The sequence below is a fragment of the Centruroides sculpturatus genome, unplaced genomic scaffold (genome assembly GCF_000671375.1).
Source record: "Centruroides sculpturatus isolate CEXI.00-Female unplaced genomic scaffold, Cexi_2.0 scaffold1038, whole genome shotgun sequence".
NCBI classification, from domain to species: Eukaryota; Metazoa; Arthropoda; class Arachnida; order Scorpiones; family Buthidae; genus Centruroides; species Centruroides sculpturatus.
The window spans coordinates 208,469-224,672 of record NW_019385501.1 but is presented as its reverse complement, the minus strand read 5'-3'; the positions used below and the strand labels follow the sequence as shown (position 1 = coordinate 224,672).

Below are 16,204 nucleotides of genomic sequence, written 5' to 3'. Positions count from 1 at the left end.
TACTGTATTTACAGTACATGCATTCGTAAATTTAAATTACTTTTTTCTGTACTATATTAAAAACTAAAATTTATTTGTTTGTAAGCTTAAAATAGATCCTTATTAACCATATATTATTAAAAATGCATTAATAAATAAAATACAGAACGGGAATTGGTAATTTATGGTTTAGCCTAGTGGCAAGTAGATTCAGAGACAAGTAAATTCGACTTACGTCATTTTTTGACTTAAGTCATTCTCCTGGAACCAATTACCGACATAAGGCGAGGTATACCTGTATTTATTTTAATTTATGCTTTAGGACATGCTAATTCTGATAACATTAAAAAACTGATAACAATATCTTTGATTATAATATACCAGAAAATTTGGTAAATAGTGTAAATTATATATTTTTAGTTGAAGTTTTAAATAAAATTTTACTTTATATTTTTTTAGGGGTTAGCTGTAATATTGGCACCTCCACGTGGTAGAACATTCCAACAGTTTGTTGATTTGGCTCAACAGAGATTTTATATCGAAAGATTGATGGCTTACGATACATATGTATGGGAACTGCATGTTAAGGTAAGAAACAATGATTATTTGTTAGGCATAGAGGTAAATTCTAGTACCTGTGGTTAGTATCTTTCAATTTCAATTTGTACAGTACATTCATTATATGTTTTATCTTAAAAATATTTAATACAAAATTTATCATATTCTGTTAAGTGTGATAAAAAAGAATGCATATTGCAATTATGTAATTATTACATTATATTCTAGTTTGCAATTTATTATTTATATAATTGTTATAGATTTCTCATTCTCAATTTTGGAATAAGTTATTACAACTTTGTTATTTTTATCCATTTCAAGGATTGATAGATAAATGCTTATAAAATTAGTTTGGAAAGAGAGAGAATGATATGACTAGTTGTAGAAAGTAGTAAAGTTAATGGTTTAATGTAATCATACCATATTCATTTTTCAACTTAATAATAATTTACAATTACACATTTTTCCAAATGTTGAGGGCCTGCCAATGGCCAAGTAGTCTTCATTTTCTAAACACTGGGAGTTCAGTTGTAGGTTTGCTCCTCGATTGACTGGGCTGGCCATGTGGAGTTTTCCGGGTTTTCTCCATGTCTATAATGCCTAAATAGGGGCAGTTTCCCTTAAAAAGATCTCCCAGAAGGCATCCCCCTAGGCAGATCGCTTAAGTGTTGCATTGCCATAACTAAACAAACAAACCAAATGTTGAGTCAGTTTTTACATTATTTTGTACAAGTTTTTTGTTTTTCCTTGGCTCATTTCCATAAAACAGGCTGCACTTTGGCATTCAGTGAAAAGTGTTAATTTTTCAACACCAGTACTATTTTTGGGTACAACCAGACCCAGAGAATAAGAGACTGTCAATGTAGTATTGACATCATTATTCTCCATCCATTAACTGAAATTTAAAGCTGTTCTCTCTGCTCGGGAGGTAATTCTGACAATTTCTTAGGATGGAAAGGGAACTGTTTACATCTGGTAAAGGAAAAAGCAGTCAGTACAGTGAAGTATTGCAAACCTATACACCTATGCACTCTTCATATATTTGCAGTGTAAAGCCAGAAAGAACAGTTTTTTTTTCTTTTGCATTGTAATAATACACTGCAGAAAGGAAACAATTAAGACATTTATGGTTATATTCACAACTGAGGATTAAGAGTTAAAGTTAAGCAATAAGTGTTCATGTACTAAAAGTAAAGTGAATGGTAATTGGTCAACTTCTAACTCTAACTCTTGATCCTTGACTGTGAATAGGGTCATTAAGAAGCTGAAGTTACAGGTTTTTTCTGCATCCTCCTTAAAGTATCTGTATCATCATTAGGCTTCTGGTTGTTCCAAAATCCTGACTGTTTGGATGCTGAAGTTCAAATTGTTGGATTGGACCAAGGAAAGCTTAGTTTTTTTCATGCATAGAATACAAAAATGGATTGCAAATTTAGAAGACTGTCACTCTAAATGATTATTACATTAAAAGTGAATATGTGATTTAAAATAAATTAGTTTTAATACTTTTTTAAAACTGATTATATCAGTCTATCTCTTTCCAAACTAGTTTTATAAAAATAGTCCTTCTTTATCACGTTATCATATGTATTGTTACCTCCTGAAGTTTTTAAAAGAATTTTAGGAATAAAATCTCATAAATAAATTGTGCAATATTAAAAAATTGCCAAAAAGTGTAAATATAGAAGAAATTTAGAAATTTATTAGTGTTAGACTATAAAATAATCTTCTTTAAACCATTGTGCATATTGATATCAGTTTTATACTACAATAATAATAATAAATTAAATAATATACATTATCTTATAATATAATTGAGATGGGGTGATAATGATGATAATAAGCACAGAGCCCAAACGGTTAGGAGTTGAAAGTTTAAATTTGGTACACGGTTAGGGTATGTCATGAGAACGTACACTAAGAAGGGATTTTTTGAAATCCCCCTCCGCAGGGGAGAGGGACGGGATTAAGGCTTACCATGAAGAACTCTGCTTCTATTATACTATTTTAGATGCAGTTTTTTGCATTTTTGATTGCGTTTTAATAGGGTATGCCATGAGAATCCACATTAAGAAAGGGTTTTTTTTGAAATTCTCACCACAGGAGAGAGAGAGTGTGTGTTAAGGATTACTCTGAAGAACTCTGGCTTCTACTGTACTATTTTAGATGTCTTTTTTGCATTTATGCAGGAAATCAAACATATTTTTAGACCTTTCTAAAAATTTTCAACGATATTTAGTGTTCCATTGTATTTAAAGTTGACGTGGGGAGCGCATGCGCATAAGTTTGCTTTATTTGAACTCTTCGTCTTAATGTTCAATTTTGTTTGAATTTATATTTATGAATGATTCTGGAAGATCCAGCTTATTTTTTGAATTTATTAAACCTGAAGAAGAACCCAGAAAGAGTTAAGACATTTATTATTTATCACTTACAAGGGAACTGTCGGAGTGTCTTCTAATAAATTTTAATAAAATTTAGTTAATAACTAAGTTAAAAGTATACAAACTCTATTTTAAATTTGTAGCATTCACTAAAAGTGTTGATGAGAGTTATTAGCAATCAAATGTTGCACTACTTTATAGTAGTTTAACACAGTTATGCAAATTTTTAGAAGTGAAAGGGTTGCGGAGGAAGACGGCAATATTACATTTAGAATAAATTCTGGAATTTTCAAAAATGGTTGAAGAATTAATAAAATTTTGTATACTTTTAACGTAATTATTAACTAAATTTTATTCATTCTTCTCCTATTTTTGAAAATTCCAGAATTTATTCTAAATGTAATATCGCCGTCTTCTTCCGCGACCCTTTCACTTCTAAAAATTTGCATAACTGTGTTAAACTACTATAAAGTAGTGCAACATTTGATTGCTAATAACTCTCACCAACACTTTTAGTGAATGCTACAAATTTAAAATAGAGCTTGTATACTTTTAACTTAAATTTTAATAAAATTTAATTAATAACTATTAGAAGACACTCCGACAGTTCCCTTGTTAGTGGTATTATGCATTGGTTAGTGGTTGCAGTGAGTCTTAATTATAATTATCCTGTTGTGGTAAGCAGATATCTAAAATTTTCTAATTAGTCTCAGAATAGGGGGGACCTAATTCTTTCACTCTGTGAAAACGGGTAAGATTGGCTATAATCTAATAATCTTAATCTTTGCTATCATTACTTTTCATCCGAACAATGCCAGGCTCAACTGCTAGTATTATAATAATGCATATTATTTATGTGAAGCTTAAGACTAGATTTCAGGTAGTTATTGATTGAATGCATAAATTATTTGAAATTTAAAAATTTTTATTAAATAATGCTTTCACTTTTCACTGTTAATTTATTTTTTTTATTTACATAATTTTACCTGGTTTAAACTATATATTCCAATGTTGCAATTTTTGAATATATAGTTTAAACACTTACTTAACATAAATTTAATAATGATAAGTTATATTTATATATCTAAATAATTTCCTTATTTATCAGCTTAAAGAAACTCAGTCAGATATTTATGATGACAACTTGCATTATCCTCAAATGTTAATATTGAGAAAAATGTAGTGAAGATAATCCAGTCTGCCTCTTATTCAATTAGAATACAGGTTAGTATATATATTGTACTTAACTTGAATAAATTCATACAAAAGTACTAAAATGCCAGTTTACAGATAGCTTATGAGTGTGAAAAGTAAAATTATATTTACTAAAAAGACACCTTTTGCATATTTCCAGTACAAAGTTTTATTATCACAAACATTTTGGCCTCTTTCAAAGGCCTGCTTCAGGTTAAAATTGCTGTTTTTGAATGCTGACTGAGAATTTCTGTGCTGGAAATGTGTGTATGAAAGATGTATTTTTAGTAAGTTACTCATTCCAGCTCATGTATTATGATAGTAAAATTGTAGTTAAAATAAAATACTGCTGAACCAATTGCAAATATCATACTGGTTATATACATGAACATATGATTTGTTTATATAATTTTAATCTATAAATAAAAAAGTGACTAAAAACATTACTAAAATGTTAGAATATATAAGAATTGCAATATTTATATTTTTTGCAGTTTGTATTTGTGCTAGCTGATTTTGAACATTACTTATTATATAAAACAGAATGTGAATGTAATAAGTAATGTTCTTGTATATCTAATGTTCATGTAACTCATATATCTTATGATATCAAACATAAACTTAAGAAAAAAGATTTTTATTTGCAGATACTATATACAATAGAGTGTCATTTATCCGAATCAATTGGGGACTGGGATTGTTCAGATAACTGATTATGTACAAAAAAATATATTAACCTACCCCATGTTGGAATTTTTCTCCGTTGCGTGTCGCTTTGCGTTGAATTTTCGTTGATGTTAGACCTAATGGAAATTTTATTATAATAATTGTGGCTATTGTGTTGTTAAAAATTATTTCTTTATTTTGAACAAACAAAATAAATATATTGAAAAATGTAAAAACAAAAAAAAATTATATTTTAGAAGTTAATCTAGTATCAAAAATGTTAGATTCAGCATGACATGTCATGACACACAGCCCTCAGAAAAACACCACACAAAAGTGCCAGTAAAACACACACACACCAACAAAAAAAATATTGGAGTAGCCCAAGACATAGCCAAAGGTTGCAGCACCGCAGCACTAGTGAAAATTTAAATTTGCCAACTGGAATGCTTTCAGTTGACTGGCTTTCGGGTAAATGACGTTCTACTGTAATTCAGTCTCTGCATTTATACTAAAAATTGTTCAAAATATGTGTATATGAATATTGACAGAAACATGACAAAATATTTCATAGCATTAAGAAAATAATACTGATAAAAATGAACTGTTTTCTGTTCTAAAAAATCCAGTTTAGAGGTAAATGCTTTCAAATTCCAAAAGCAGGCTTCTTACTCTCAAATATTTGTGTGAATTAATTTTTGTTGAAAAGGAATCAGTTATGTCTAATACTGTTCTTTTGTAAATAGTAATATACTTGAATAAATTTTTGAGATGAAATTAAAATATTAGTACATACTGCAAAATAGTTTTTAGTATTAAAATATGAATTTGATTTTAGTTTTCGTTTATTAATCTAGAATTGATGTGCAAAATAATAATTTACACACATTGGAATCTTGTTATAATGAACTTTGAGAGGACTCTCCCAAAATGTTTTATAATGAAAAAGCATAAATCATCATCAAGTAAGTTAAATAACTATGAAGTCCATATTTGGAACAAAAATAAGTTTGTTAATGCATAAGCAAAGTTATACATACAAAAGAACACAACCAAATTACGACTTTAAGAAACTGAAAATGGGTTTGAATATGTCTATTTAATTTACATCTTGTCATATTCTTCTTGTGCCTTGCACAGGAAGAATATTATAAGATAGTCTCCTATACTTACAGTGACCATACGTCCTTTATTTAAGAGGACAGTCCTTTATTTCACTGCTCTGTCCTTTAACTTTATTTATTTTCTAAAATAAGCATTTTGTCCTTTATTTTGTAAAGTTGATGCAAAGTTTAAAAAAATTTTTTTTTAATAATATATTGAACAAGTTAGTNGTAATATAATGGAACCCTTATTTAAATTAATACTTATTATAATAAAAGAAATATTTTATTTGAAACACGCTTACCATAAATTGGAATATCAAGTTTTAGTGAGATGAATGTGTGAGACAGCAAAGGGCCAGGGGTTAATCCCTCCTGACCACTTACACTGCACATGCTGGTAAAACCTGGTCTCGGAGTCATCAGATGGCTAGGAGGGCAAAAAGTGAGTGGGGAGTGCGTCGGTAAGCCGGCAGGCGTCCTTAGAACAATGATAGACAGGTTTAACAAAATAAACAAGCATAACTAAGCTAGGTTACAAGAGGCAATAATAATAATAAGTTTAAAAGCGGTTAAATATGAGATAAATATACAAAGGGACAGCTCTTAGCAGCTAAGCTTATTCTCGGAGAGAGAGTTCACAATGCTCTAACAACAATACCTCTATGAGGAAATGAATGATATGCATTGAATGGTTCATAGGAATCGTAGTCGGCACAGGAACTGTAGTATGGCGATAAGTATGGAAGTTTGAAGCTGTGGTCTGTGTTCTACTGATGTCTTCGTTCACTGTATGGAGGTCCAGGAGACGAGATGCACACATTGACAAGTATAACTTCCTTTGGATTGCCCTGAGCTTCCGGGGGCTCGAGCTTTTATACGTTTGTTGTGGGAAAGGAGTCACATGATCGTCATCTGTTGGCATTAACGTTCTTGACACCTATGTGTCAACTTTCCCACCTAATTGTGATAACAAACAGTGACCTCCAGTATAATTCTCACTATGAGTGTTTTTTTTTTATTGGAGTTGTTTACAACTCTTTTTTCCCGACAACTGCGTTAAAATTGCGAATTTCACAAATGCGTCTGTTTTTTTTTTTTTTTTTTTTTTGACATAAGTATCCTCTGGAAATTTGGTTTTGTACTTGATAACTGGATTCTCATATCTGGGGCGGCATCCAGTCTTCTTCGATACTTAGTTTTCGTGCTAGCATATCTTGAAAATCCTGATTCACACCAATATGTTATCGTAAAGGGCAAAAGTATTTTTATGACCTGTTTGGATATTTCAGGATATTCTTCAAGTAGATTCCCCCAGAATACATCTAACGGCACTTCTTCAAATTTAGCCTTTGAGTATTGGATGTAATTTTCATTAATTTCTCATAATCCACTGACAGAATCCTGTTGGTTTTTTTGTTACTGTGAATGAATTTTGTACTCAATAATAATCTTTGTACTCCAAGTTAGGAAAATACTCAGTAAGAGATGTGGATAAGCTGTTGATATAATCTTTAATTTCATTGAGTGTCTCTGCGTCCAATTCCATTTCAGACTCTTGTAGAAATTTAGTAAGAAGTGGAAAACAGTCAAAATTATCATGTTCTACTTCTGAAATCCAGTACTGTAATTTCAAGATAAAGCTATCATATTATCTTGAGTTCGAAAAATGTTTGTTTCCTTTCTTTGTAGAGCTAGGCATGTTTCATTCAACTTTGAAAAAACATCTGCTAAATATGTAAGTTTTGCATACCATACATTATTTCTTAATTTGTCAGACAAATTAAATTTATGTTCAAGAAAGTAAAACTACAATTCTTTTATCAATTCAACCATTCTCACAAGCACATTTCCTCTTGAAAGCCAGCTTACTTCTGTGTGTAAAAGAAGAGTCATTTGATGGCTATCCATATCTTCGTATAAAGCTTTAAATACTCTTGATTGTAATGGCAGAGTCCTAATAAAATTGATAATTTGCACAGCTTCCTCCAAAACTAACTGTAATGAAGCAGAAATTGTTTTTGTCACTAATGTGTATCTGTGAAGAATGCAGTGATTACTGCTGCAGTTTTTTACAACATTTTTAAGCACCAGATAATTTTCCCTTCATAGCCTTTGCTCCATCAGTGCACACTGTGAAATGCATTTATCCCAACCAATATCATGATTTGCTATATAATTATCAACACAATCAGATATATCTTTTCTTGTGGTATGAAGCTCTAAACTTTTACAGAAAAGCAAATTGTTCTCAATTGTTTTATTGAAGTCATATCTAATGAACACAAGTAGAATTGCCAGTCCAGCCACATCTGTAGACTCATCCATTTGCAATGCATAAGCATAACATGCATGCAATTGTGAAATAAGTTTGGTTTCAATGTCATCAGAAATATCAGCAATACGCCTTGACACCGTATCATTAAATAGAGATATAGATTCAACCTTTTGAGCAGACTTTTCATTAAATATACATGAAACTACATCTTTCAATATAGGTTTTATCAATGATTAACCAATAGTGTGTGCTTTGCCATGAAGAGAAATATAGTAAGATGCTTTATATGACACTTCAGTTGCATTTTCGTTGTCTGTTCTGCATTTCTTCACCATGAAACTTGTAGTTTTATTGAAACTTTCACATTTCCTTTCAAAAAAGATATATCCTTATTTTTATAGACACTATGCCTGGTCTCTGTGTCTTTGCAACTTTGATGGTGCCAATGATCTGTTAGCTAATCTTGTGTAACAAAGTATACAAATGGCATCTGGGGCTTCTTCATCACCAGTACTAGTAAAGCCATATGACAAATTCTGAGGATCATACTTGCGTTTCTTTTTGCCTGGCTGCCATTCAAAACAAGAGGAAACATATTCCGTGTTTTTTGAACTAGTAGTTACAGGTCATTCCTTTGCAAGTTAACCTTTTTCTGTATCTTCTTTGGATGTTGTTGCTTTACTAATCCTTTTTAATCATTGATCCATTGTAGGGCTTTAAAAATAATAAAAGTAATTTGTTGAGTAGAAGAAATGCTTGTTGTAACAGTAGAGCAGCACATGATCAATATGCTGACGATCTCGCCAAAATACTATATTGTAAAAAGAGAAGGCACTGAGGTCGGCGTTATGCGTGTGTTTTTTTAATCGCTAGTACTTTCGACGAACTTATAGTCGTCGTCATCAGGCGAATTACCGAAAGAATTAAACGGAAATAGTCTGATTTGGAATAGAATTCTTAAATTTAAGATGAAACTTTAGTCAAAGTCGTTAGGAACACGATAGAAATATTCAAAAATGCTCGAAAAACGAACGAGCAGAAAGCTCCATGATGTGCGAATATGCGCATGCGCAGATCTAGACGCACACTGTACGCATTCTGGAGGATGCTAATTTTTACTTAATTGTTTGTATAGTGTGACCCATACACTGGGCAGCTTGAGAGTTGGAATGTTGCACGTGTCCAAAGTGGTAGTAAGAAGAGACTCCCATATGAAAACGATTTTTCGATCCTTACAGCTCTTGAGCATAACCGCTTTGGACCATAGTGGGTTGTAACCCTGCTCAAGTACTTTTCTTGCGAGCTCGGTGGTGTGTCTACCCCTCGCAACATCGTTTTGGTGCTCTTATAGTCGGCTGGCAAGCATTCTAGTAGTGGCCCCGACATATCTTTCGTTTACTCCCATTGTAAGGTTTTCCAGAGGTACAGCATAGACCCCCGACTTCTCAAGCGTGGAAAATTTGTCCCTATCATTACAAATGAGCTTGCGTAGGTTTGGAAAAGTGGGGTTAGTGGTAGTATAAGGCCGTGCTGCTTAAAGATTCTGCAGATACGTATAGAGAGGGGTCCCAGGTATGGCAACGCTGTTTGTACCATTGAAAATTCTCTTTTGCTGCATAATGTGGTACTTGGAAACAGTGATTTCTTTACCATATTGAGCACGTGCGTAAATTTTGCACGTGAAAAGCCAGCAGTGCGTACCCCAAAACTTATGTTGTTTAACTCCATGTTTACCAGCTCTTGCGAAGATGATAGTAAGTAAGCCCTTCTAACGAGAGAGGCAATGGCAGCATTGACATATCGAGAAGGCTGAAAAGCCTCTGCTGGTATAATGTGTGGGGCTATGCTGGACTTGTGATGAACCGAGAATTGTAGTCCTTCCGAAGACTTACATATAAGCAGGTCTAAGAACGTTATTGCCGCATCTCTTTCTTTCTCCCAAGAGAAATTGATGGAAGGATATATGCTCCATATTGTTTGAGGAGTGGATAAGGAGTGGACACTCCTTATCCACTTCTCAAACAATTAGCACATTTAGGCTTTTCACTTTTCTTTGTACATGTCTTAAACAAATGATCATCACCACAATGGCTACAAACTTTCTTCAGTGATGGGCAACTTGCCACCAAATGTCCAAAAGCAAGACATTTGTAGCACTGTCATACAGGGAAAAAATCATAAACATTGCACGTTTTCCACTGAACATAAAAGATATCCTTGTTTTTTAGTCATTGCCCTAACCTCCGGTGACATCTCTAATACCCATGATAAAAACTCGTCATTTCTCTGTTTGATTGAAAATCGAATGTTTAAAACCTTTTTAAACTCCTCCATCGTGTACTTCTGTGAAAAAATATTCTGTTCAAGCAGGTATTCTAGTAGGTCGGTCCTCTTTGGTAATTGAGTTGGGGACTGAAGTCACTTTCATAAGAGGAAGACGCCGTCTTGCGTTTCGTGCCTTTAATTCTTCTATTTTGTCTAATTGTTCCTGAAAGTATTCAGCCGCCTCTCTGATAGGAAAATCAACAGCAATTCCACCCTTGTTAATCTTACGAATACGCTTGATAGGCACCTTATGCAATCTTTGATCAAAAGAATTAGTGAGCAGCGTCTTAGTCTCTTCTGATGTGCTCTTTTTATTATCATTGTAAACTAGAACAGTGTATGTTGGTAACGAGGACTCCTTTTCAGACTGTGTATTCTTCAAAGAATTAAGATCGCATTGTAAAATATCTCTATATGTCAGAGCAGTAGTCCCTTGAGAACCTTCCACCCCTAAAAGTGGAAGTTTTTCTAAGTCACAAATAGTCTGTTTCACTTCCTGAATAGCCTCTAAATTTTTGTCACTCTGAGCAACAAGCAGCTGTTTGACATCCTCTTTCGTTGGCAACAAGTCAAATTTCTGAAGCAGGAAATCTGATATGGAACTTTTCCTAATTACCTCTTTGGTGCTCTTCACTAAGGTAATAAATTTATCTGTAATAAATCTAATATGTTCCTCAGTACCCAATCGTCCTTTTGGGTTATTACGGAAATATCTCTTTAAATCCTCAATGGCTTCCTCATATTTCTCCAGAAATTCTTCAATAGCCATCACTGAGTATAACAACTTCTAAAATGAATAATTTCCAAAAAAATAAAATGAAGAAAGAACATACGACTTCCGGTAAAAATTCTGGAATCTTCTATGGTAAACGTCATTGACCGTTACTATGGCGACAGTTGTTGTAGAAGAATGTTGAAAATTTTAAAAGTATTCAATTTTCAAAAACTAATAACTTCACGAAAAATTGTCATAGGTTGAAAAACTTAACAGATTCTTAATCCACACGGAAAATGCTATCCAGAAATATATAACACTTAGAGCTTAAAGTAAAAATTTCAGCAAATTTAGTATTACAGTCTCTATAACACTGTTGATTATTCTGTTTTATATGAATTCCATGTTATACGAGTCACTTAGATTTTACAAATACGTGTGCCAGGCTGTGAATGGTTCATGTATTTGTAAAATCTAAGTGACTCGTACAACATGGAATTCATATAAAATGGAATAATCAACAGTGTTAGGGGAGTCGACTGTATTAACCACTTGCCGTACAAATGTTTTTAAAGGAATTTTTAATTAAACATAAAAAATACTTAAAACTGAAAAAAAAATGAAAGAAATGCATTAATTTTGAAAAAGCTTCAAACTTTATTTTCCATTGTCTCGCCTTTCTGCGAAATTTGACACTGATGAGTCATTGTTTACACAGCTGGATGACCTTGAGCACATCTGGTGTCGGATTTCCCGGGACATTCTCATAGACGTCTCGGGAGGACAAGGGTTTAAAGTACGGTGAATACTAGCTGGCCGTATATTTTTAAATATTTAAAAAAAAATAAAATTTTTATTGTGATTTTCGCTCCCCCCCTATTTAATTAAACGTATATATAATAAAATATATTAATTTAAAAAATTAAAAAACTATTGGAGGTCGTTTTTGACATCAGAAAGTAGCTTTAAATAACTTTATCGAAGTCAAATTGTGCACTACAACTTCAGAATGATTAATTAAATTTGATAAAAAAAAATTGCATTAAAAAGAATTAAGCGTTAATCGTGCATCATTAAAGGTTGATTAAAATTGCGATAAAATTTTTTTGCACGAGTAAAAATTTTTGAAAAAATTTGGAGACTTAAAAAACATTCCAAAAATCCAAAAAAAAAAATTTGGGGAGCGAAAGGACCACATTTTCTGTAATGCTATGTAACCTGCCCAAGTTAACTCGGGTCCGGGCATTAAGGGGTGGGCAGCCTTTATAAACATAATTTAATTGTTACAGTCATCCTAATAAAAAATTAATCATAAAATTCTATTTGCTTTTATAGGCCATAGCATATATACCAGTAAAATTTTTTATTGGTTTCAATTTGTTTTCATTGATTCCCTTTTTTTTTTTAATGGTATGATAACAAGAACGGATAATGATTGCCTGTTATCACCCACATTTTGAAGTTAATATATGAAAACACAGCTTAAAATGCTTTATTTGAAAATAATGATACATTGATAAAACTTTGCTTATACAGGTATACCTCGACTTACGTCGTTTCGAGTTACGTCGTTCCTGATTATACATCGTTTGTCAAGAAAGTATATGGAAAAATAAAAATCAAGTTTAAGTCATTTTATTCGACTTTACATCTGTCCGCCACAAATATTAAAGTCGTAACATCACTAGAAAACTGTTTAAAGCACATAAAATCGTATTATAATATATACATTTACAAGTATATACTGTATTTACAGTACAGTACATGCATTTGTAAATTTAAATTACTTTTTTCTGTACTATATTAAAAACTAAAATTTATTTGTTTGTAAGCTTAAAATAGATCCTTATTAACCATATATTATTAAAAATGCATTAATAAATAAAATACAGAACGGGAATTGGTAATTTATGGTTTAGCCTAGTGGCAAGTAGATTCAGAGACAAGTAAATTCGACTTACGTCATTTTTTGACTTAAGTCATTCTCCTGGAACCAATTACCGACATAAGGCGAGGTATACCTGTATTTATTTTAATTTATGCTTTAGGACATGCTAATTCTGATAACATTAAAAAACTGATAACAATATCTTTGATTATAATATACCAGAAAATTTGGTAAATAGTGTAAATTATATATTTTTAGTTGAAGTTTTAAATAAAATTTTACTTTATATTTTTTTAGGGGTTAGCTGTAATATTGGCACCTCCACGTGGTAGAACATTCCAACAGTTTGTTGATTTGGCTCAACAGAGATTTTATATCGAAAGATTGATGGCTTACGATACATATGTATGGGAACTGCATGTTAAGGTAAGAAACAATGATTATTTGTTAGGCATAGAGGTAAATTCTAGTACCTGTGGTTAGTATCTTTCAATTTCAATTTGTACAGTACATTCATTATATGTTTTATCTTAAAAATATTTAATACAAAATTTATCATATTCTGTTAAGTGTGATAAAAAAGAATGCATATTGCAATTATGTAATTATTACATTATATTCTAGTTTGCAATTTATTATTTATATAATTGTTATAGATTTCTCATTCTCAATTTTGGAATAAGTTATTACAACTTTGTTATTTTTATCCATTTCAAGGATTGATAGATAAATGCTTATAAAATTAGTTTGGAAAGAGAGAGAATGATATGACTAGTTGTAGAAAGTAGTAAAGTTAATGGTTTAATGTAATCATACCATATTCATTTTTCAACTTAATAATAATTTACAATTACACATTTTTCCAAATGTTGAGGGCCTGCCAATGGCCAAGTAGTCTTCATTTTCTAAACACTGGGAGTTCAGTTGTAGGTTTGCTCCTCGATTGACTGGGCTGGCCATGTGGAGTTTTCCGGGTTTTCTCCATGTCTATAATGCCTAAATAGGGGCAGTTTCCCTTAAAAAGATCTCCCAGAAGGCATCCCCCTAGGCAGATCGCTTAAGTGTTGCATTGCCATAACTAAACAAACAAACCAAATGTTGAGTCAGTTTTTACATTATTTTGTACAAGTTTTTTGTTTTTCCTTGGCTCATTTCCATAAAACATGCTGCACTTTGGCATTCAGTGAAAAGTGTTAATTTTTCAACACCAGTACTATTTTTGGGTACAACCAGACCCAGAGAATAAGAGACTGTCAATGTAGTATTGACATCATTATTCTCCATCCATTAACTGAAATTTAAAGCTGTTCTCTCTGCTCGGGAGGTAATTCTGACAATTTCTTAGGATGGAAAGGGAACTGTTTACATCTGGTAAAGGAAAAAGCAGTCAGTACAGTGAAGTATTGCAAACCTATACACCTATGCACTCTTCATATATTTGCAGTGTAAAGCCAGAAAGAACAGTTTTTTTTTCTTTTGCATTGTAATAATACACTGCAGAAAGGAAACAATTAAGACATTTATGGTTATATTCACAACTGAGGATTAAGAGTTAAAGTTAAGCAATAAGTGTTCATGTACTAAAAGTAAAGTGAATGGTAATTGGTCAACTTCTAACTCTAACTCTTGATCCTTGACTGTGAATAGGGTCATTAAGAAGCTGAAGTTACAGGTTTTTTCTGCATCCTCCTTAAAGTATCTGTATCATCATTAGGCTTCTGGTTGTTCCAAAATCCTGACTGTTTGGATGCTGAAGTTCAAATTGTTGGATTGGACCAAGGAAAGCTTAGTTTTTTTCATGCATAGAATACAAAAATGGATTGCAAATTTAGAAGACTGTCACTCTAAATGATTATTACATTAAAAGTGAATATGTGATTTAAAATAAATTAGTTTTAATACTTTTTTAAAACTGATTATATCAGTCTATCTCTTTCCAAACTAGTTTTATAAAAATAGTCCTTCTTTATCACGTTATCATATGTATTGTTACCTCCTGAAGTTTTTAAAAGAATTTTAGGAATAAAATCTCATAAATAAATTGTGCAATATTAAAAAATTGCCAAAAAGTGTAAATATAGAAGAAATTTAGAAATTTATTAGTGTTAGACTATAAAATAATCTTCTTTAAACCATTGTGCATATTGATATCAGTTTTATACTACAATAATAATAATAAATTAAATAATATACATTATCTTATAATATAATTGAGATGGGGTGATAATGATGATAATAAGCACAGAGCCCAAACGGTTAGGAGTTGAAAGTTTAAATTTGGTACACGGTTAGGGTATGTCATGAGAACGTACACTAAGAAGGGATTTTTTGAAATCCCCCTCCGCAGGGGAGAGGGACGGGATTAAGGCTTACCATGAAGAACTCTGCTTCTATTATACTATTTTAGATGCAGTTTTTTGCATTTTTGATTGCGTTTTAATAGGGTATGCCATGAGAATCCACATTAAGAAAGGGTTTTTTTTTAAATTCTCACCACAGGAGAGAGAGAGTGTGTGTTAAGGATTACTCTGAAGAACTCTGGCTTCTACTGTACTATTTTAGATGTCTTTTTTGCATTTATGCAGGAAATCAAACATATTTTTAGACCTTTCTAAAAATTTTCAACGATATTTAGTGTTCCATTGTATTTAAAGTTGACGTGGGGAGCGCATGCGCATAAGTTTGCTTTATTTGAACTCTTCGTCTTAATGTTCAATTTTGTTTGAATTTATATTTATGAATGATTCTGGAAGATCCAGCTTATTTTTTGAATTTATTAAACCTGAAGAAGAACCCAGAAAGAGTTAAGACATTTATTATTTATCACTTACAAGGGAACTGTCGGAGTGTCTTCTAATAAATTTTAATAAAATTTAGTTAATAACTAAGTTAAAAGTATACAAACTCTATTTTAAATTTGTAGCATTCACTAAAAGTGTTGATGAGAGTTATTAGCAATCAAATGTTGCACTACTTTATAGTAGTTTAACACAGTTATGCAAATTTTTAGAAGTGAAAGGGTTGCGGAGGAAGACGGCAATATTACATTTAGAATAAATTCTGGAATTTTCAAAAATGGTTGAAGAATTAATAAAATTTTGTATACTTTTAACA

The 16,204-nt window shown here is 31.7% G+C and overlaps 1 protein-coding gene across 3 annotated transcripts in view; it reads left to right on the top strand.

The window, feature by feature from the left end:
- Nucleotides 1–16,204, top strand: part of LOC111639601 (calmodulin-lysine N-methyltransferase-like) — a 75,408-nt gene that overhangs the window by 54,011 nt on the left and 5,193 nt on the right. For all 3 annotated transcript variants that reach the window (XM_023385491.1, XM_023385490.1, XM_023385492.1), the window contains exons 10-11: nt 439–567; nt 4,030–4,145. In XM_023385491.1, the coding sequence (XP_023241259.1) occupies nt 439–567; nt 4,030–4,104 (204 nt within the window). In that variant the 3' untranslated portion in view covers nt 4,105–4,145. The remainder of the gene's footprint in view (nt 1–438; nt 568–4,029; nt 4,146–16,204) is intronic.